Source organism: Homalodisca vitripennis, chromosome 1 (genome assembly GCF_021130785.1).
Source record: "Homalodisca vitripennis isolate AUS2020 chromosome 1, UT_GWSS_2.1, whole genome shotgun sequence".
NCBI lineage: Eukaryota > Metazoa > Arthropoda > Insecta > Hemiptera > Cicadellidae > Homalodisca > Homalodisca vitripennis.
The window spans coordinates 57,364,837-57,387,889 of record NC_060207.1 but is presented as its reverse complement, the minus strand read 5'-3'; the positions used below and the strand labels follow the sequence as shown (position 1 = coordinate 57,387,889).

Genomic DNA, 23,053 nt, shown 5'->3' with positions numbered 1-23,053 from the left:
TCGGTTTATTCCCAACGGATTACACCTTTTCACAACGTGTCATTAAAAGGACTCAACCTCAAGATGGTAGTTTTACCTATCATTACTTAAAGTAAACATAAATAATTGAAAACCATTATAAAAATTTAGAAAAACTGGCAGTTATAACAAGCAAACAGAATATCTATTCCAGTATAGATCTATCTATCCAGTTATCTTATTAGTTTCCATACATTTTCTATAGTATATTTAACACAACAATTATAACCTACTTACAACTATTAGTTTCTTATTTTATAATAAAGGTAATTTCATCAACGTAAACATTTTATTTTGTCACACATGTGTTTTTTAATATATAATATTTAGTGGCGGATTTCATTTTCTTGGACTCCTAGGCAAGGAAAAATGTGTAAAATGATAAAAGATATTGGTATTGATTTGTAAAATAAAATACGTAATCTCTTCTATAACGATACGATGAAATTATTAGTCCGTACTTAAAATAATAAAAATAATAACTCCTAAGTTTGCGACCATGTTCTTTTTTGTTGCTGGTAATAATTTACATTATATGGAAATGTCATTCTGTAAGCTTAATATAAGGTCAGTTTTTCATACCACAATAACATTTCTCATACCACAATAACACATTTAAGCAGTTTTTTCATTCGTACAGCCCTCTGTATTTCATTCGCCAAATTGTTTCCTCTTCCAACACCAGTGTCAATTTTCTGAATGGGCGGTCTCTAAATTATTAGCAAAACATTACTCGAGATGATAAAACGCCTTTGACGTCAAAAAACGTTACAAATAAATTTTAACGCCTTGAGCGTCGGAGTAATTTTTGGCGTGAGCCCAGGCCTTGAGTCTGTATGTACGCATGTGTATTAAAATAGTAATAATAATTTAATATCGTATTTAATAATAAAACATAAATAATAATGATAATTCTTTGTAAAACTAAGAAATGCTGCATTGGTAATATCATTGGTACAAAACTAAAACTGAGAAGGAATTTGGTATTTGTATGATTGTTGTGTAGTTTATTTTAATTATAAATTTTACATAGAACCCGTTATTCAATATTTTAAATAATACACTATGAGACGCTACATTTTCACGTGATTTTTTTTATTGCGAATTATGGAAACTATTCAAACGTATTTTGCTGGGACTGTACATGTTTGCAAGAGCGGCTATCATGATCATTGAGGCTATCCGTTATCGAAGAGTGATAGTATGATAATGGAGCAGGAAGGGAAACAGTAAAGAGGGAAAGTGGTGGGAAATTTATCGGCACAGCGGGAAGTGGTGGTGGAGCGCGGGCGCGCGGCGGGTCTCAGTCTGTTTGCCTCGTGCAGTGGTACCGGCAGCGTCGATCGAGGAGGCAGTGACGCCCATAGTTGCAGTGTCAGTGTCACCATGAAGAAGGCCGTGTACGACCCGGAGCCCGCGCTCTCTCGCAAGTCATACGTAAAGAGTCTCCAGCAGTACAAGGACCTCCACAAAAAGAGTGTCGAGGACCCTGCCAAGTTCTGGTCCGAGATCGCCAGCCAGTTCCACTGGGAGGTCCCCTTCGACGTGAACAACTTCTACTCCTACAACTTCGACCTGAGCAAGGGCCCCATCTCCATAAAATGGATGGAAGGTGCAAAAACCAATGTCTGCTACAACCTGTTGGACAGGAACATCCGCAACGGCATGGGGGACAAGATAGCCTATTATTGGTGAGTGCGAGTGTAATAAATTAGTGGAAGGGGGATATTAACCCGTGTTGCGGCGCGAATCGCTGATAACAGTGTCAATCAAATGTGTCATGACACGCAATGGCACGTAAGTGTCATGATACGCAAATTATTAATAAGATAAATTTTTATACTTTTGTTGATTTTCCCCATTCGTAAAGTGTCAAAATGAAATGAGAGTTCCGACGACCAATGTTCTTGATGAACAAATTTTGTAAGTTAATCTTCGTTACTAAAAAGTCAAGAAATTACATTAGATTATAGTATAACAGGCCAACGTCACCAAAAATAACAGAAAATAAACGACATACAAGCTCTGGTAACTTTTACAGAGTTTATTCCAGGTTAATTTGTTTTTTAAGCAATTGAAATGTTAATAAAAATCTGCATATAGGTCAAAGACTATATATTTCTTTCGGTAAGTAATCTATTAACATAAACTCGCAACTCCGATAAAAAAGAGTTTTACAAGCGGGCGTAAAAACGGGTTTAAAATGTGATATAATACATATTTTAAACGATTCTCTATAATCAACGGCATATTCAGGGGAGAGGAGCTAGAGATCTTTTCCAATCAATTCCCATGTAAAAATATAAAATCATCTGATAACTATAACTTCACTACGGCTTAGATCATTGTCCACTTACATGGAATTCCACTTGTAAACACCAAAGTTAAAAATGCTTTAGAAATCATATATTTGTATTGGATGATTCCGCACAACAGATCGGGATGAAAATCCCTTTAGTAGCGATCGGTTCTCGGTTCAGCGATTAACGTGCAGGGCGCACATCGAATCACCCTGGAGCAGTATTAAACTTGTACATTTATTCGGTCAGAAACCATCCTTCCTTTCTTTCTATGTAATTCTAATATAGAAATCTGTAATAAAACAGTTAGACGTTAACTAAGTTTAACATTATACTCTATATACTGCTTTAGCATCTATTTAGTTTTATTACAAATGAAGAAAAATACAATACGCTATCACGGGAAACAATGTAATAGAGTTACCTGTATCGATCGATCTATACAGAGCGGAAATAAAGTGGCCGACTCCCCAAATCTTAGCTTAATATCAAACAATTTCTATTTCTTTTTTTTCTATTTTTTATTAGTGGTAGACAAATTCGCTTGACTACTTAAATTTATTTATAATATTCCATTTTGCACCTCTTCCCAAAATCAAGATAGATCTGTTTAACAATTTTTAATTTAAATATTCAATGATTTACCCGTCGCATGAAAGAAGAACAACCTACGTTGTTAAAACATATTTTCTCTCTACGAATAGAAGAAAATAGGAGTAGTTTCAAATTTCAGCTTGTACATTTGTTGTTTAATTGGCATAGAACTACTTGAAAACAATAACTATTTAATTACTGTAACTCAATGTCATGCTAAAATGTAAATCCCTTTCTTACTAAAATAAAGCTTCCAATTGTTTTTTAACTGGTCTAATAATATTAATGACATAAACAATATTTTTCTTATTTTTCTTAATTTTATTCACAAAACTAAAATTTTTCTACTAATTTGCCTTAAAGACGGGATAAAAGTACTTTCATCCGCTGCGTTGTTATTCTGTATTGTATTCCGGCGGTCATCGGAAAAGGGCACATAAGCAAAATGAGAAATTTAAGTTTTTTTTTTCAATAAAGAATTTTCTCATTAATAAATATAACAGTATTGCAGTAATAAAGAAATTATTGAGTTCCATAAATGTAATGTTTGCATTAGAAACTTTTTTTTAAACATATAATAAAAGGAAATGAGTAAAATAAATTGGTGGTTATATGCCTTTTTTAGCTAGAACGATTTCAATAAGAAGGACACAGAAGAAAGGCTTTAAATTTTAGCAAATATACACTTTATTAGTTTACATGTAGACGTAATAAATCTGTACCTGTTTACGTATTGTTTCGATGTTTTACACATCTATCAAGTTTTCAATAATTTAAATGTTCTTTTCAGACAAAAACTTGAAAAGCCTTTTGATGCCAATAACTTTTTTGATCGAATTCTGGACGAGGTGACTTCTCTGTATATACGACAACTCGTACATTATTATAACCTTGTACAGTAGGTTACCATACGCGGAATGCCCCAAGTTCACATTACATGTTTAAAAATAATGATCCCATTCCATGACTTTCTATTTCATACATACTTCATAATTTTAAAACTTATTTTTGTTTCGGGGTTTGTTGTAAAAAAATGGCTTCAAGAATACATCCCTTTCTTGTAACAAGTATTAATCCATCGTTACTTCAAATGGCATGCTTTGCCTGCTGTACATTATCACTGCAGTTAAATGTGGTTCAGGATTTCAAATAGCTCTTAAACATTCTCTGAAAAATAAAATATCTAGAACCTTCCAGTGCGAGCCCAGATCAAGTTTTTTTTTAAATGAAAGTGTAGCCTACTGTATCTCATAGCACTTCTGGTGTCGATCAAAGTGGTTTCCCAAGTCTTTTTGATGACTACTTCAGTCTTCCATTTCCTATTATAGTTACTCGACGGTAATTTACCGAGAAAACCTTACAAATCTTATAGAATAAGGTCAGTTCCTATTTGGGGTATTTTAAACTGTTCTATTCCTCTCAGATACCACAATTATTATGAACCGGTGCAAAGTGTAGAGTAGAAATGCAGTCATCTTTCATTTGCACAACTTCGAAGACACTCGGCACAAATGCCTTTGCGTTTATCCAAGGCCGCCGTCCGACTTGACAGTCACTCTCGTAAAAATATTTACGCAATAGCGTTCATTGTAATAAGAGAAGGTTTTTTTTATCTCAGAACGAATCCTTATCTTTACGAGTACAATTCTAGATTACATTTTTAAACAGAGTATGTTAACATCCAGACGTCACCAAATATTCGTACAGTATTTGGTATTGCGATATTTATTTGTAATAATGGTCGATTCTATTTAGAAAGAACTGTGGTTGAAAATACACACACGGAGCGGTTATTTCTTTTACACGATTTCTGTGTAGAAGCCGAGTATAGTGTAGATTACTCCAGGCAGCGGATATCGTGCCTCCAATATGCGTGTCCAACACGAAGGTTAACATGATCGGCGGCTTGGTGCAGTGCCCAAGCGAGTTCTCTAACCTTAACACACTTCATTTTATAAATGCTGAGTAATATTTTGTCTAGCTAGTCAGGTAAAATAACTCCCTATGGGTTCTAGAAAACCACAAATGTGTCGATTTTAACATTGTTGTGAGTGAATCTGTTTAGCCTGAAAGACCACAAAAGGAGCAGTTTCGTTGGATGCGATTTTAACCACTATACGTTTTTCATTGATATTGTTCCATTCAATAAAATGTGAACGTATAGAAGACGATCGTGCTTCTTAACTACGATTGCATCTTTAGAAATTTAAATATCTTTCTAGTTTTAAATCCACGTATCTTTAGTCTGAGAGAAAGACTATAATTTATGATAAGCGATAAAACACGTTATCAGATGCTCCCAGCAGTGATTTAATAAACTCTTTGTAATTTACAACTGAACTTTCATTCATAGTCGTGTTATATGTTTCGTGTGCGGCATGTTGTCATTATTTTGTTGGTAACAATAATAGTGGGTCCATTTCATTTCCACTCCATAGAGTTCCACTCCCTGTAGTTTTTCAATGTACATTTTACATATGATTCCTGAAATTAATTTTAGAATTCGTGTTCTTCCTTAATGCAACAAATGAGTTTGCATTTTTATTTTTATCCTCCTTAAACCAAATGTAAATATTCTACTCAGCCTATACTCCCCTACCCCCCACCGCGGGCAAGCTGTGCGTTGTTTCGATTGCGCCTAGACTGACACGTACGAGTACACCTGCTTAAAGCTGAAACCGATAGTGTAGTGTTGTCGGCTGTATTGTTATCTGACATACAGCAATTTGGGGCAATGACGTAAATGCTAATTAATTACATAGAGTAAACAAAATCAGGGCACGCGTGTGTGGGACAGACCTGAATACCAATGAATAAAACGAGCTTGATAAGGAAACTGTTAGAAGCAAACAACAATTAGCGACAGCTCGATTAAGCAATTGACAAGATAGTCATATTACGGTACATGATGGAAAAGCGTACTGTCTTAATGAAATGAAATGAATTTATGGTTTTATTATGAAAATGTGCTTATTTCGAAACGTTCTGTAGTTCAGAATTTGGCCGTTTCCTTATGAAGAAAATGATCGTGTTACAGCGTAAACTATTCGGGTTTTCTAGAATTTGTGGTTGAAAATGAGAAATTGCTTTCGTTTCATAGAAGATTTTTGCTTTTGAGTGTAAACTCCGAAAACCATATTAACTGTAATAATACTGAAGTTCTATGCAACAACCCCAAATCATCCAAATGTCAATGAATATCGTGCGATCTCCGGAGTTCACAAATTCGAGCCTCAATTTTTGTAGGAGATTGAATCCTTTATTTGTATTTTATATGATGGTTTAATATCTCATAATAGGCATATTTCGGAGTGATACAGCATATTATATATGTAGTAGACACCTACACTGTTAAGTTTTATTGATTTTTATTGATATACGCGGATATACCGGAATTCAAAATAAAAAAATGTATTCATAAGTAAATTATTTCTCAATCAGTAATCAAGTTCATAAATTTGTGAGGAAGGTTGATCCTCCATATCTTACCATGCCACTGAAAACCGATTGGAAAACGATGCTTCGATTGGATGGTGTTGGATGTTTTGGGGACACACACATGTCTTATAAACATAAATTTACTATACAAAACGCCTTCATTCCAGAGGATTATACGACAAATATCCACTAACTATATCACGATTATAAAAGACAGTCGCTTTTTGTTTCATTGGTAATACTGGCTACTCTATTGAAATATCACAAAACCATCGATTTAACTGAACAGTTTAACAAAACTTATCTAGAAATTGTATGTATGTGCTATCGAGTAATGTAACCTACCGGAAACGAACGAGAAAAATGATTTTTTAGTCTGTGTCTGTGATAGCGAAACGACGTGAAGATTTTTGGATCCATTCAGACGGATATGGACTATGCGGAATGTGAAATGGAACTGAACTGAACATTCGCATTGGATCAACCCTTCCCACCGTGCTACGTTACAGGAAACGTGTTTTAGCTTCACTTATATGTTTGGTCTTTGGTGTTGTTATTTAAATGACTAATTTGTTGCACAGTTTGAAAAATGTATTATCAGCGTGTACTTGGAGAGGTAACTTGCAACACTCGAACACGATGTACCTAGATGACCGATGGTGTTCTAATATTCTTGATCACTTTATGATAGTGAAGTGCCACTCAATGTAATGTACTTAGCCTTTTCTGAATATCTCGATGAAGCATTTACTGATAGTGTCATCCTTGTGTCAGCGTCAGCCTATTAGTAGTACTCCACTGGTCGCATCGTTGACAACTGGCCTTGGAATGACGATGGCATGTTCCGGTTCCGGTGACGTCACACCGTTCGCGGCACGCGACACAGTTATCTCCGTTTTGACTTTTGTACAGAGAAACACACCCTACAACTGTGTAACTCAGTTTTATCTTAAACAGTATTTTATTAGGAAATCTTTGTCCAGTCATTTTCTAACTTATCGATTATATTTTGGCATGCATGAATACCAAACTATATTGTTTTAATATTGTCAATTGTCAATAGGAATATATACCTAAGCAGCGTATACCACAAAACCTTGCCTACTGTTTATTTTTATGTTCAGCACTTAAACTGTTCTTCATATCACTAAAGAAATGGAATTAAAATCTGTAAATAACATAAAACTATTGTGAGAATTTTTAGTGAGAATTTTAATAATGTCATACTCTCATTTAAGTACGTAGCCTACACACATTATGCTATTTTTGTGGTTTTGTCCAATATCCTTGTATGTACGCTTACACGCTAGTAACGCTTACTATTATTTTATATAGTTTTGGTATTTACCAAGCCAGCCTGCCAATAACTTTTAGTAGCCTATACAAGCTATAAATATACATGTGTACACAGTCAATTCGTTCTAGTTCAGACCGATCTGATTTCATGAGTCAGCCACCCGATAGGCTTATTCCGGAATAAACAAAACTTACTGGAGATCTACTATGTTTTGGCCAAACATTTTTCTATTAATGTATACATCTATATATGATGCAAAGTTATTTTGTTTGGGATTTGTCACTGGTGTTATTAGTAATACCAAATTATATAGTAACAAAATATAAACATTATTTTGGTCAGACGATGTAGGTAACTTGTTATAGAGCGGAATTAGTAGGTGTGGCGTATGTGAAGCTAATTTTCTGAAGATGTTATGGAGTATAATGAATATTCCTATGTTATGTGGCGTCCGCAATACTTCCTTGGAAATACGAAAGCTTGTGACCATGCCAATGTTTTTGTTTAGGCAGCAAAGTTATGGATTTTGGTATTTGTCTGGAACCCGGATTTTAGCAATGATACAAACTTTAGTGGTTAGAACTCTTTGTAAAGCTGAGTCCCTAGACTGTTATCAGCAATGGAACATGGATTGATTGCCTAGTAGCAAGGTGACATCTCACTTACCATCTTACCTCATTAAGTCCACAAACCCTTAACTGGTATTAGGCCTACCCTAAAATTAAGCTACGCTCTCATTGGTGTACCATTGTGATAAGAGTTGTAGTAATTTTCTGGCCAAATGTAAAATCGGAAATGCGATTAAAAAAAATATACTTGTATTCGGTTTTAACCCACATTATTCTACTACAATAATATAGGACACCTCGTAACGGTATATCTTTAGTCATCAAGGTAGCAGTACTATACAGACAAGTGTAAGATATAACAGTGTATGACAACAGTTTAATCTAGCTTCCATTCAAGCTTTCGTCATTTGTATCTCCTATCAGTCAAATTCTGTTCTGTTGTCCCGTATCAGTCTAGGAGTACTGTTATATGATATGTGTCTAGCATCAGCGGAGTAACCCTATCGGTCTGTAAATATTGAGTGTATAGCTTATTAATATAAGGCGTCGCGACGCACATCGCATCGCATCCGTCACGTCGCGTCATGACGCTGAGACGTGACATCAACTGACTCGATGTTACGATCGTGTATCGATTACTAAGGGGATAATGCAGACAATTCACAATAACCTAGGATTTTATTAGTGTTTTTTTTAAACTCCTGTGACATTTAACTTGATTGTAGGAAAAACTGTTTAAACGGCTGTTTAAAGGAAAAACGGTTTCAAAAAAATTGGAAAATCGTTGTTGCACTCTGCGTGTATCGAACTCATGACTTGTCGGTTACAGAGCCGCAGTCTTACCCCTAGACTACAATGGATATCACCATATTAATTAATCAGTGGATTAATGGTAACAATTATTCACTAGAAATTTTGAAAGTGCATGGGAAACAAAAACTAACAAATTTAATAAAAAATCGTGTATTGCTTTAGAATGGATTATCCATAGCTCCTAGTAAATTGCTTGAAATATGGAAACAATAATCCCAACATTAAACGGAATCTATATTTTTCCTATGCCCCCTACTTTTTAACAGTAAAATTACACTGTATAGCCTATCTGCGTAGTCTGTCTGTAGGCTATTGCGTTATCTATTATACCTGTAGGCTCAATGCAAAGTGGATAACGGAAATCATTCCATAAAACCTATAAGCGCCAAATATTTAAGTACCAAACTATGATTTGGTACTTTAACTATCCTAGAATAAAGAGTGTGGTTGAAGATCGTAGATAGATTTGTATCTCGAAAATTTCAAGTGTAATCATGAGCCGTCTTGTAAAATGTCACAATTTTAAAATCAATTAGAAATCTACTAGGGCCCGAAGTTTTTCTTACGATTAAACTAAAATGTAATAGTATAATGTGTCTTTTAACTTAGCGTATTTTTAAAAGTTGAATAAATTAAATTAGGTAAAATATGAAATAAATGAATTTTTAAAATGAATAAAACATACCAACAAAATTAATGTGCGAATTTTACATACCGAAGCACAATATTTGTAACGAAATGGATATAGAACTTTCTAACAAAAGTTAAAATATACAAAATCCTGCTAAGCAATTGTATTAGCATAAAATTAAATTTTAAATATTCGATAAAACACAATAAAATCAGTATTTAAACATATTGACATACTTTACATCCGTTCATGAAGCTAATGATAACATAGCACAGTCCACGGGAACCTCCCACATGTAACCCGTTGTGTGCGCATTCCGTTTTTCTGTTTCTGCAAGCAACAGACATTAGTTATTTAATGAAGTAAGGTTACAATGTGCTTAGCGTAAACGTTGACAAAACAAAACACCTACCGATTTTCATGAAGAACGATCCAGGACCGAGGCAACTGAGGATGCACTCCTGCGGTGACCACCGTGCGATTGCTTGCGGCTGTGGCACTATTGAGCGTGTGGAACAATACAAGTACTTGGGAGTAATTATCGATCGGAAGCTAAGTTGGGTTCCACACGTCCAGTATGTAAAAAAGAAGCTTCGAACCATGATTTATGCATTCATGCAGCTGGCGCGGGTGCTGTCTGCTGGTCAGTGTAGGGAGGTTTACTTCTCCTATGTACAGTCGACGCTGCAGTACGGCATTCTGGCGTGGGGGGCGGCCTCTTCGTCTACTCTCGAGCCGCTGGCGGTTGCTCAGAGATCCATAATGAAAGTTATCCTTATGAAAAACAGAAGATATCCTACTGAATTATTATTCGAGCGGTTTCCTGTTTTAAATATAAGACAGCTTTTTATTAAGTCCCTATTAATATATATTCGCAATAATAAAAATACAATGTTCCAAGAAAGTTCCCATACATACTTAACAAGAAATAGAGTAAATTTTGGATTTGATATTCCCAGACCGGCACACACTTTGGAAATTAATAATTCGTTTTATTTAGCTCACCAACTTTATAGGAATCTCCCAACTGATGTACTGCAGGCCGAGGGTGGTGGTGCTGCTGCATACAAGCGAAGGGTGGGCGAGTGGTTGCTCGGCCTGGGCTGGGCGGCAGCGGAGGCGCTCATTCAGTCGCCTTACACATAATGGTAAATTGCACACACGTTCGATCACTCTATCACAAGCACTTACACACACACACACACACACACACACACACACACACACACACACACACACACACACACACACACACACACACACACACACACACACACACACACACACACACACACACACACACACACACACACACACACACACACACACACACACACACACACACACACACACACACACACACAAACAAACACGCGCGCGCGGCGCACAAAACCATTAACTCGCTTCCTTGCACCTATTCTGCAACATAATTTATGATTGGCTTGACTAGCTCCGATTATTCTGACAGTAACGTATATAACTTTCTCTTAGTTCTTGGATTAACTCTCTTTAGCTATTAATAGAATATTGTAGAATGTCGTATTTACTTTTTCTACTTATATATGCAGGATGTATACAATGTTTTAGTTTAAAATTATATCACATTTAGAAGTTCATTTATTTAATGTTAATGTAAGCTAGCAAAGTTCAATTAAATAAGTTTATTAGTGCTGCTGGACTGACTTAAGAACTCTAATCCTGCACACAGACGTGGAGTCTCTGCAGGTATTATTCCAATTTTCGTTTTACTATTTTGTAAGTCAATTGTATTCATGAATTGTTTGGAAAAAAATAAATGAAATGAAAAATGAAATGAAATATATTAATTAGAATAAAATACGTTTTTAACGATATGTTACGAGATAAAATTTTCAAAAATTGTATCTATCTACTATTGTACGTGAAAATCTGAAAAGATAAGAAATTGGTGCAAACCAGTTTTTTTATGTACTAGTTCTCAGTTATACAAATAAAAATCTTGTTTTATATTTAAACTATGCTTTTATATCTCGATTCATTTTAAGAAACACAAGGAAACTGTAATTTAAGTAAGTTCTCCAATCTTCAACATTCTAGGAGCATATTAATCTCTTTTAAAGTTTTTTTTTATGAATTAAATGTGGAAGAAAAAATGTATTTTGTATTAAGACCTGATGACTTCCATCAAGAATACAAAGCAGAATACGCAGTGTTTGTCTAAACCCTCGTTAAGTTTAGTCACAAGATGTCTACATTGACAATTCACGTGTTTAACTGAGTAATTCTAAGATTGTAAACATAGTTTGATACTAACAAAAAAACTATTTACATCTGGCTGAATCCTTTCTCGGTCTGTTAGTTTCGTGACAACATTTTGAAACGGACCTATGAGTATTGCTGTAATTTGGTTTCTCAATTAATAATTGTCCGTAAGATACAATTGTATAAACCTATTAGGGTTTTTAATTTTCATATAAAACAGCTTCTATGCACATTCAGAGTTACAATTGAGTCGCCTGACAAGTTACAGACAAACAAATGTGTACTGTACATACACACGTTTATGTAAACATATATATGTATCATGTTACTGTAGGCTCGTCCTGTATTGACACAGTTGGCTGTGCGCCGAAGTTGGATATGTGAAATTTTTAACGATATTATACAAGTGAGTAAGCTGAAATAATACAATTAGCTATGAAAACAAGATTATGAAAAAAAGAAATAGTAAATTATAATTCATTATTCCGGTTCACAAGTAACACATGTACAATTACGTAAAATGACTTAGTAATAAATATAACTATCGTGAGAATGTTAGTACACACTTACAACGTTAACTGTACAAAGACCGGAACTTTGCATGACATGCCGACAGAACCCCCTCATGTATTGTATTTTGCACTTCATCATGTGTCCAGCAGCTCACTGTCCTTCGAAAAGTTACGGATAATCCAAAAAACAATATATTTAGTTATTTTTACCATGGAAATTACAGAGACAATGCAAGACCTCCTACTTTAAATGGTCTATCGGTTTCCTCGTGGAATATTTGTTTATGATTTTTTTTTAAATATTGTTATTGTATTGTATTGTATTGTCTTTTCAATTATTCTTCTAAAAACATGAAAATGAAAAATATTTTTTGTATCATTCCACGAGAAGTGACAATTATTAACTTTAATCAGGCTCAAAGAAAACGATAAGAATATAAATATCTGCAGTATACGTAAATGAAAAATGACTGGAGAGATTTACATAATGTCTATTAATAAAAAATTATTCCATTAAAATATTGTATTTAAAACATATGCTTATTATATTCTTAAAAACATAAACATATTACTTCCTGCACGCAAACACTATACAAAATTCACATTTTTATTTCCAGCAGTTTTTATTAGGGTGTGTTTAAAAAATGTCCTACTTTAAATGTCTGTAATACCTCGTGGATTGATGTACATTTTTTTACTTTTTTCTGTTTCCAGGGATGTTATCATAAAGGGCTTTGGGATAAATAAAATTATTTCAACCACACATTTTGATTGCAACCCTAATTCTACAAAGCATTCATATCGTACAATGGTTTCTTAGAAAGAAGTTAGAGAGAGTGCATTGGCATCAAAACAATCAAAATGCTTTATATATTTAACATTTTTATATGTTAAACATTAATAATTTTGCCAATGTTTTCCCACAAATAATGCATAATTTAAATGACTTTACGTCCTCAATTCCATATTATGGCACACTCAGGAATCCCGGGAACTATGCCGAGAGACGGATGTTGAGGTATTTAATAAAGGCGGAATATCATAGAGGAACGTACAGTAATGTAATGTGAATGGGAATTGAGATCCTTGGGAACGCGTGGGTGATTGCGGAGGTATGGGTGGGGAGGGGTGGAGGGCGAGGACACGCGGATATAGAGCAGAGCAGTCGAGGGATCAATACGCGGAAAGGTCAGCGGGTCGAGAGAGGAGAGGAGGGCAACCGACATGACCTTGGCAAACCTCAAGGTTAAATAAAAATCAGGTACCGTTCCCAAACCTCAAGGTCCCCCTTACCCCACCGCGCTTTTTGTCAGTGTTGGAACGGGTTTTACGAGATGAATTAAGACATCATTCAAAGTACTGTCAAAATTCATCATCAACCATTTTACCTTGGCCTGATTATAAACTTGCCCAAATAATAATTTTCAATAATGATTTGATTTCTATGGAGTGACCAAAAATGGGCAAAAAAATAGAGCTCAACAGAAAACCAATTAATTGCACTACTGAAAGATATGTAATATTATTCTATCTGGGATGTTTCCAATCGACTTCTCAGTTATAAATTTATATCGGTTGCTAATGAAAAAACGTGAGACGGATTCTAGAGTTTCACAAATACTTAAAAGTGGTTCCAAAAGCACCTTTCCTCTTTCAGAACTCTATGGGGAAGTAGAATAGCTTAGTTGACTTGTTATTTGAGCTTTAATCAGAAACATAACTGTATTTAACATTCGTTCTAATTCGCAGTTTTGGAAAACTTAAACCTAAAAAATTATATAAATGTAGAGAATTCGTATCGCTCCATCAGCTGTCGTGCATTATTGGGGCTGAGCGTTCAACGAAGCCTCTCCCACCAGCTCCTGATGAGCGAAATCTGATTTATGTCTGTCTGAACCAGCGATCACATAAGACCAGGTCTGAACGTTCGGTAAGTGTCGCACGAGTTACCTCGAGGGTTGGAATTTGGTGTAAAATTTTACCATCTCTACATCGGCATTGAAAAAAATAAACATTGGTTCATAGAAAGTATTGATTCCAGTCTTCTAAAAAGTGACTCTGGTTATACATCGGTCTTTAGAGTAACCCATGTTAGCAACGAGAAAAACACAAAATAAACTTATTAGTAAACAGATTATAATGTAAATATTAATCGTATGACATTTTACAGTAACTTGTCAACACATGTGATAAAGTAATTTTGTTGGCTTAGTTCATGTCATACTATGTATACACTTTATCTCTGCAACGTCAATATTTATAACAAGCAAACGGCTTTTTTATTATGTTATGTTGACTGAGATAACTGACGAAAACTGGGATAGACGAAGCATAGTATATCTAATGAATGGTATGCATTAAGTGCCTATGAACTCTCTTGTCTGTTGTTACGTAAAGTATTTATAAATTTTAACCTGACTTTGTTAAAAGTCCAAGACGGAGAGTTTTGGACTATAGAAATGTACACCAGTACAATTTACTTTTGCATACGCCAGTGGACTCGGGTTCTGTCTGGGTTTGTAGATTTATAGAAGGAAATCGTAGAATTAATTTATTAACGGAAAAATGTACAGTTGTACTGTTGAAATTTATTCATGTATTTAGAATTAGCCACTACGAAATTTATTGGGTGAGTGTTTAGCGCAGTCTCTTCGGCCAGTTGATAACGAAAACAGATTTCTGTCTTTGCACGTGCTTTTCGAATGAGTTTACTTGAAATGTTGAAATTTAGTTTGGAATTCCACCTAAATTACGTCTGTATCTAAACTGAAAATGGTAAACATCAGTCCCTTGCGAGTCGGTCTCTAGGCCAACGTGTTGTACGCTTCGGAGCGAACGAGTCTCGAATCTGGTGTGAATACAAAACATATTCCAAAATGTTACTGCACACTCGCACATAATTCTGGTCTTCGGAAAATAATCATTACTAATTAAAGCGCAATAATTTTATGTTAATTCTCATTATAATAAAAAATATAAACATGTTATAACACTAAAACACTATTGATGTCACCTAAAAAGGCATAATAACATTAATTTTCTCCATGACAATATGTGAGACGAATATTTACCAGCGGCTTTAAATTTGCCATTAATTAATAAATATAATTAAAATATTTAAATAAATAAAAATAATAAGTACTAAATATCAAATGTAAGAGGATTATAAGTTATTATCTAACTGAAATTAAATTATCGTTTGTCGATGTTGTTATCTAGTCGTTTTATTATTATTCTCTCACACACCAACTTTACCACAGCGATAACATTGATATCCGTTCTACCTAAAATTGGGTGTAATGACAGCAAGAACAATTATTATACTTCAAATACTTGCACGCTTATTTTTAGTAGTAGACCTCCAATTTTTAAAATATGATTAAAATTTTGGGAGATATTACTAATCACCCAAGGTCTGCAAGTGCAAACGTAGAGGTGACCTGTACTGGTATCACAGTGTCAAGATTGTTATGTGATTTCTTGGTATGTTTTAAAAGTACCTGTTATGTGATTTTTGGTATGTTTTAAAGTACCCAATTCAGTTGAATTGGAGGAAATGGGTTGTTAACAATATGTTCATATCTTATCAACCAAATGAGATAAGATGAAAACACCATTTTTTTAAATTACTTACCATTGAATATATATATATATATATATATATATATATATATATGATTATATATATATATATATATATATATATATATATATATATATATATATAATCACAGAACTGATTAAAATGTAACTTAGGGTAAGGATGTAAAGAAGTTAAGTTCTAATAATTGTAATTTGTAATAACTAACATAAACGGCAACCACTTCGTGAAGTACATACCTCCAATAGTTTACTTTCTTCTCCAAATTGAGTTTTAAATTGTTTCTCTAGTGTCACCATTTCAGCGGTCCTCTGTCACCACACACCGCACACTGCCAAGGTGTGCAGATAGGTTATCGTGTTCGCTAACCCGCTGGAACCATGTTTCCAATAGGAGAATCAGTCTTCTATGAATTGGATTGAAATGTTTCAGAACAATTTATACGGACCACAGAACAAATATCCACAGTTCGGTGAAAATTATAAATGTCTCCATTCACCACATCTCCATTAACGAGTTTTCAAGGAAATAAGGATTTGTTTAAAATTCTCTTTTTTAAGGATATGTTTTTTTGTAATGGCCAAAGTCGCCGTCTTTATCTTGATTGAAATAGTCTACGGCTGTTTGGTTGTAGAATGATTTACTATCCAAAATACTGGATCATTATCTGGCTATAAATTAAATTGGCACATGTTAAAAGGGCATCAGTCAAGAAAAAAAAAACAATATGTCCTAGACCATATAATCTAAAAACATCAAATAATAATATTCTGAACTAGAAATGATTTTGATTAGTATTTATTTTGCAGCAAATACATTTAAATTTGAGCAATTTAATTTTGAGTCTATTATTTACAAAATCTTTAACTGTCCTAGACATAGGCCCTTTTGGAATAAAATGGGTTTTCTTAGAATTTATTGAATTCCAAATTACAATTTTGGTATATTTCATTAGCTACATTGAGAGCGAATTGCCTTTATATGTTCATAAAACTAAATGGAAGTAATAGTTATATTAACCATATAATCTGATAATGCATAATCTTTTTAATAATACTAGCTGTTACCCGCGGCTTCGCACGCAATCTTTAGAACCGAAGTCCTTATATTACTTAGTAAAAGCAATTATGATGTAATATGGTGGAGTCCAACAAAAATTTTAAAACGTAAGTAGGCATACATCAGGCTGATATTATTTAAGTTCATGGTGAATAGTATCAGAGTTTAACTTAATTATTATATCATGTTTTTCATGTGGAAGAGCATTTCTGGTTCTAATTATTAATTATACACATAACGTCACAGCTGAATCTGCCTTGTCATCCCAATCAAGTAAACACAAATCTCGGATTACACAGGTCTCGGAAACTTACTTCGGTCAAAAAGCGTATATTTCCAGTCCTTGTCATACATTTCAGGTCTTATATGTATATTTCCAGTACCATAATAGAGTTTGCCTTGTTCTGACGAAGAAAAAATATATATACTTACGTAGGACCGAGATGCCTACTTCGGTTGATAAGTGCCTATATATACCGTTTAAATTTACTTAACTACTTAGTCACAGTTTAGCTTGCCATATTGCCTCGATCAAAATACTATATACGTTCGTTTATCTAGTTCTCGGAAATCTATTTTGGTCAAAATCGTGTTGACACAGTTGAGTTTGCTTTGTCCTGATGAAGAAAATACATACATAAGTAGGATTGTAAAGCCTATTTCGACCTAGGGAGAAGTCCTACCTACATCTTTTGTACTTTCGGTATAAGAGGAAAATCCTTATTAAGGTTATGCAACATTCCAAAATAATCGTTATTAAAGTTTTGCGTTAAGTACGTTAAAACACTTTTTTAGACTGTAGGCAGGGAAAGAATGAATCGTTGAGGCATGTTAGTATTCATTTCTCTGTTTTTCCATAAGGCATTGTTAAAATGTAATATCATAATGTCAAGGAAGCCTATCAGTTTAAAGTAACTTACGTGAAAACATTCATAACTTTGTTCATTAAGGTTAGTTTTATAATAGTATTAAATGCATTAGATGATTTTAATTCGTCACTGGCGCAATCGGGAGTAAAATTTATATATTAATGTTTTACTTACTATCTGTATTACACTGTTTACTTATTATTAATAAAATTTAAATGTAAACAGATGTTTCAGAAAGTTTGTCGAACTATAGCTGTCAACAACTGGTTAGTGCCAGTTTAATTTGAGTTACGAAACGTAAAAACTACAATTTTTTCTAAATTACAAAATATTCCAGATAACTGTTCTTAACTTTGTCTTCATAAAACCTTCCTCGGATTTCAATGGATATTTTACAAAAAGAATTAACCGAATTGGTCCAGCCGTTCTCGAGATTTGCGCTTACCAACACATTTTGCGATTAATTTTCATTTATAAGACTAGCTGTTACCCGCGGCTTCGCTCGCAATTTTTAGAACCTAAGTCCTTATATTACTTAGTAAAATCAATTATTATGTAATATTATGGGAGTCATATCAAAATTTTAAAACGTAAGTAGGCATACATCAGGTAGATATTATTTAAGTTCCTGTTAAATAGTATCAGAGTTTAACTTAATTATCATATCATGTTTGGCACGTGTAGGAGCATTTCTAGTTCTAATTAATTATATACATAACGTCACAGCGGAATCTGCCTTGTCATCCCGATCAAGAAAACACACATCTGGGATCACACAGGTCCCAGAAACTTACTTCGATCAAAAAGCGTATATTTCCAGCCTTGTCATATATTTCAGGTCTAAGATATTTCCAGTACCATAGTAGAGTTTGTCTTGTTGTTCTGACGAAGAAAAAAATATATACTTACGTAGGACCGAGATGCCTACTTCGGTTAAAAAGTGCCTATTCAAGACCGTTTAAATTCACTTACCTACTATGTCAGAGTTTAGCATGCCATATTTCCTCGATCAAAATACTATATACGTTCGATTATATCTAGTTCTCGGAAATCTATTTTGGTCAAAATCGTCTACTATCGGCTTCTGTAATCTACTTTCAGTCTAACATATTTCCAGGGACATAGTTGAGTTTGCCTTGTTGTCCTGATGAAGAAAACATACACACATAAGTGGGACCAAGAAGCCTATTACGGCATAGGGGGAAGTCCTATCTACTTCCTATGTACTTTCGGCATAAGGGGGAAATCCTTATTAAGGTTCCCAAAGAACATTCCAAAAAACTCATTATTAAAGTTTTGCGTTATACCAGTCTTGGTTTTTGGACTGTAGCCAGGGAAACAATGAATCGTTGAGGCATGTTAGTGTTCATTGCTCTGTTTTTCCATAAGCCACTGTTAAAATGCCCTATGTATCACAATGTCAAGGAAGCCCACCTGTTTAAAGAAACGTATGTGAAAATATTCATAACTTTGTTCATTAAGGTTTGTTTTATAACAATGTTTAAATAATATTTAAAATGCATTAGGTGATTTAAATTAGTCACTGACGCAATCTGGAGTATAATCTTTTAATTGCTATCTGCATTACACTACTGATCAGACACTGTTTAGTTAATATTAGATGAAACTTAAATGTAAACAGATGTTTCAGCCAATTTTTCGACGTAAAACTGATGGTGTGAACAGCTGTTTAGTGCCAGTTTAATTTGAGTTATGAAACGTAAAAACTACAATTTTTTCTAAATTACAAAAATATTCCAGATAACTGTTCTTATACTTTGTCTTCATAAAAACCTTCCTCGGATTTCAATGGATATTTTACAAAAAGAATTAACCGAATTGGTCCAGCCGTTCTCGAGATTTGCGCTTACCAACACATTTTGCGATTAATTTTCATTTATAAGATTCAATATCCTTAGTAGTAGGTCATTGCAATGCCTGGTTGTAGATTTTATATGCTCATGAGGAATGTAAGGCTAAAACCTCCTGAGATAATTTAGCTTAGCCACTTTTACTGGAACATATTTTCTAACCTTACAGGTATGTGGTAAAATGATAGCTTGATGGCCTGGCTAATACAGGAAAAGGTTATGAAAATCTATTGAATCGATAAAGTTTCTTCCCACAATACAAGAACATTACAATACAACTTGAAATCATAGCTTAGGTGCGTGAAATTATCTATCGTATCATGCATTTTCTGACTTCTATAGTTTAATTTTCTATAGTTTAATGAATTCTAGTTTAATTTCTTCATGTACGCGATTTATTTTTTAAAATGTAGGCCATCAATTTTTAAACTCCGGAATTTCTTTAGAATCTACTTCCTTAACCATAAAATGTAAGAATTTTCTCGACTGTATGGTAAGGCTTGTCAATTCCTGAACGCTATAAATTCTGTAGTTTTTTCTGTTCTTTCTTAATAGTTTGAAAATTTTTATCGCAAAGTAGGAATGCATATCCCCTCGTATTTGAGGTTTGTTACAAAGAACTTATCGTTTGTATGTTTTATAATAAAACTACCTCAAAACGGATTTCATGTATTTCTTCTTCCACTGCAGTGCCTGCGTTATAGTGTTTATTTACTCGTACATAGCGAAAATTACTTTAATATAAGGAGTTTTCTCAAATATAAACTTGATTATGAGGAAATATATGCTCTATTATTGACTACCAAGCAAATTATCAAGATATAATCTTTAAGATATAAAAACGCCAATTTCTGCTTAAAGTTGTTCACACATCATTTTCTAATATTGAAAACAACGAAGAATATTGGTTTGAGGGACATATTATAAAGAATGTAACAATATATGAAACATGAGTATGAATTCGTTGTGCCGCAACCATAAAATTTTCACACACCAACTTTAACCACAGCGATAACATTGATATCCGGGGGCGTAATGACAGCAAGAACAATCAATTGTTATACTTCAAACACTTGCACGCTTATTTTTACCGGTAGATCTCCAATTTTTAAAATATGATTAGTACATATCTAAATGCTGTTAATTTTTTCAAATATGTAACTGGCTATCCAGAAAAACCACTCCTTTTAGCTTAATGTATAAACTATTAAAATATATACGTTTTGTAAGAATAACTCATCACAGTTAGATTGTGTTGTGGTATACACGGAATTCATATTTACGGAATAAAGCTCAAGGCCGTTTGGATTTTTACGACTCTTAACGCTGAGATCTGTATCTATCTTATAACTCTGGTCTTAAAAAGGCTTGTAAATGTTTTGTAGGATATTGCTGATTGCAGACCGACGTAATCACTTTTCATGCATTTCACAGTCATATTTGTCCGTTCCTTAAAGTCCACTCTAGGCCTCTTGGTACTGTATTTTAATACATTAAACGATATTTTCTCCGCAAAGCCGTTATTACTAATCTCCCAAGGTCTGCAAGTGCAAACGTAGAGGTGACCTGTATTGGTATCACAGTGTCAAGATTGTTATGTGATTTCTTGGTATGTTTTAAAAGTACCTGTTATGTGATTTTTTTAGTATGATTTAAAGTACCCAATTCAGTTGAATTGGAGGAAATGGGCTGTTAACAATATGTTCATATCTTATCAACCAAATTAGATAAGATGAAAACACATTTTTTTTAATTACGTACCATTGAAGGAGACAGATATGTGGTTACATAAGTGAAAATAAATGAAAAAGTTTCAAAAACACTATGGCCTTTTTCGCTTCGTTTAGTTCATGTCAATGTGTCTGTAGTTTTTACTAAACAATTATAACTCAGAAACGGTTTCAGTTACGAGGCGGGATTGTATAATTTTGCATTCTTGTAAGTCTTATTAGGATGTTAATCCGATTCGATGTAGATTGCACGAGAGTACTAAAGTCGCATTTATTACGTCATCATATTTGGTTATAACAATAATGTATCAATGTTTTAATTTTGCAAGCTATGTTTTGTGTGACGTGACATGAAAGTTTGTTTTAACATTTCGAAAGAATGAGTATTGAAACTATTGACTTCATGCGACTCTTTACACTGAGATCTATCCAGAGCCGCAGGCTGCTACATATTTTTCCAGGGGGGGGGGGAGCAAGTCCTAAATTTGCCGCCCTTTTTCCACCACTCAACATCAGCTGTAAAAAAATGTTTTGCTGCTTCTAAATCAGCATGTAAATAATCCAGGAGTACTTAATAATTGTATTATTATATTTGTTCTTAGCAGTTACCCGCGGCTTCGTACGTAATTTTCAAGATCTAAGAGCGTCCTTCTTATTGAAATCATGATTTAATATGATGGAATCTTATGACAATTTTTCACTCAAATGTTGGCATAATATCTGGTAATTACTATTTTAATGCCTATGGTTAAGAGATTTAAAAGGCAAATACAACTTTTACTGGCTTGTTTCAGGTTTTGCGCGTGTCGAAGTATATATTTTTGGTTGGATTAAATTGCATTTCTGACGCCACAGTTGAGTCTCTTTCCTAATATCCCAATCAAGGAAATACAAACTGGCCTCAGAAACCTGCTTTGGTCAATAACATATACACCCGGCCCTTTTAATTTACATCCGTTGAAAGATATCTTCAGTATTTAAGTTGAGTTTGTCTTATTGTCCCATTAAGAAAATATCCCAAACCTACGAAGGAGTTAAAAGATGGTCGACGGCCTTTTTACCTACGAACGGTCTAAAAGCGCACTACTTCCACCGTTCAAACAGTCTAATACGGTGCTACAATTACGTTTGCCTTGCTCATATGAAGAAAATATATACATATGTTGGTTTTCAATCCCTACTTTTGTTCAAACGTCTACTACTGACTCTTGTCTGCTTCCGGTCTTAGATACTTCAAATGCCATAATTGGATTTGCCTTTTTATTACGATGAAGAAAATAAACATATTTACGTAAGACTGAAAAGTTACTGCGGTTAAATGTATCTATTTCAGCTATGTTTATAATAAGCTTTGCGAGATAGAATTGTTGTTCTTTTTCATACTCTAGTCTAGTAAAGAATGAGCCGTTGAGGCATATTTGTATCCATTCTCGTGTTTTTCCTAAAATCACACTAAAAATATCATATACTACGTCAAAGGAACCAATCAGATTCGAGTACTTTACGTGTA

At 34.0% G+C, this 23,053-nt stretch overlaps 1 protein-coding gene across 1 annotated transcript in view; it reads left to right on the top strand.

Annotated features, from left to right (window-relative positions):
- Positions 1 to 1,309: 1,309 nt before the first annotated feature.
- Positions 1,310 to 23,053, top strand: part of LOC124362117 (acetyl-coenzyme A synthetase) — a 48,089-nt gene continuing 26,345 nt past the window's right edge. The window contains exon 1 of the mRNA XM_046816325.1: positions 1,310 to 1,709. Coding sequence (XP_046672281.1) covers positions 1,405 to 1,709 — 305 coding nt within the window. The 5' untranslated portion in view covers positions 1,310 to 1,404. The remainder of the gene's footprint in view (positions 1,710 to 23,053) is intronic.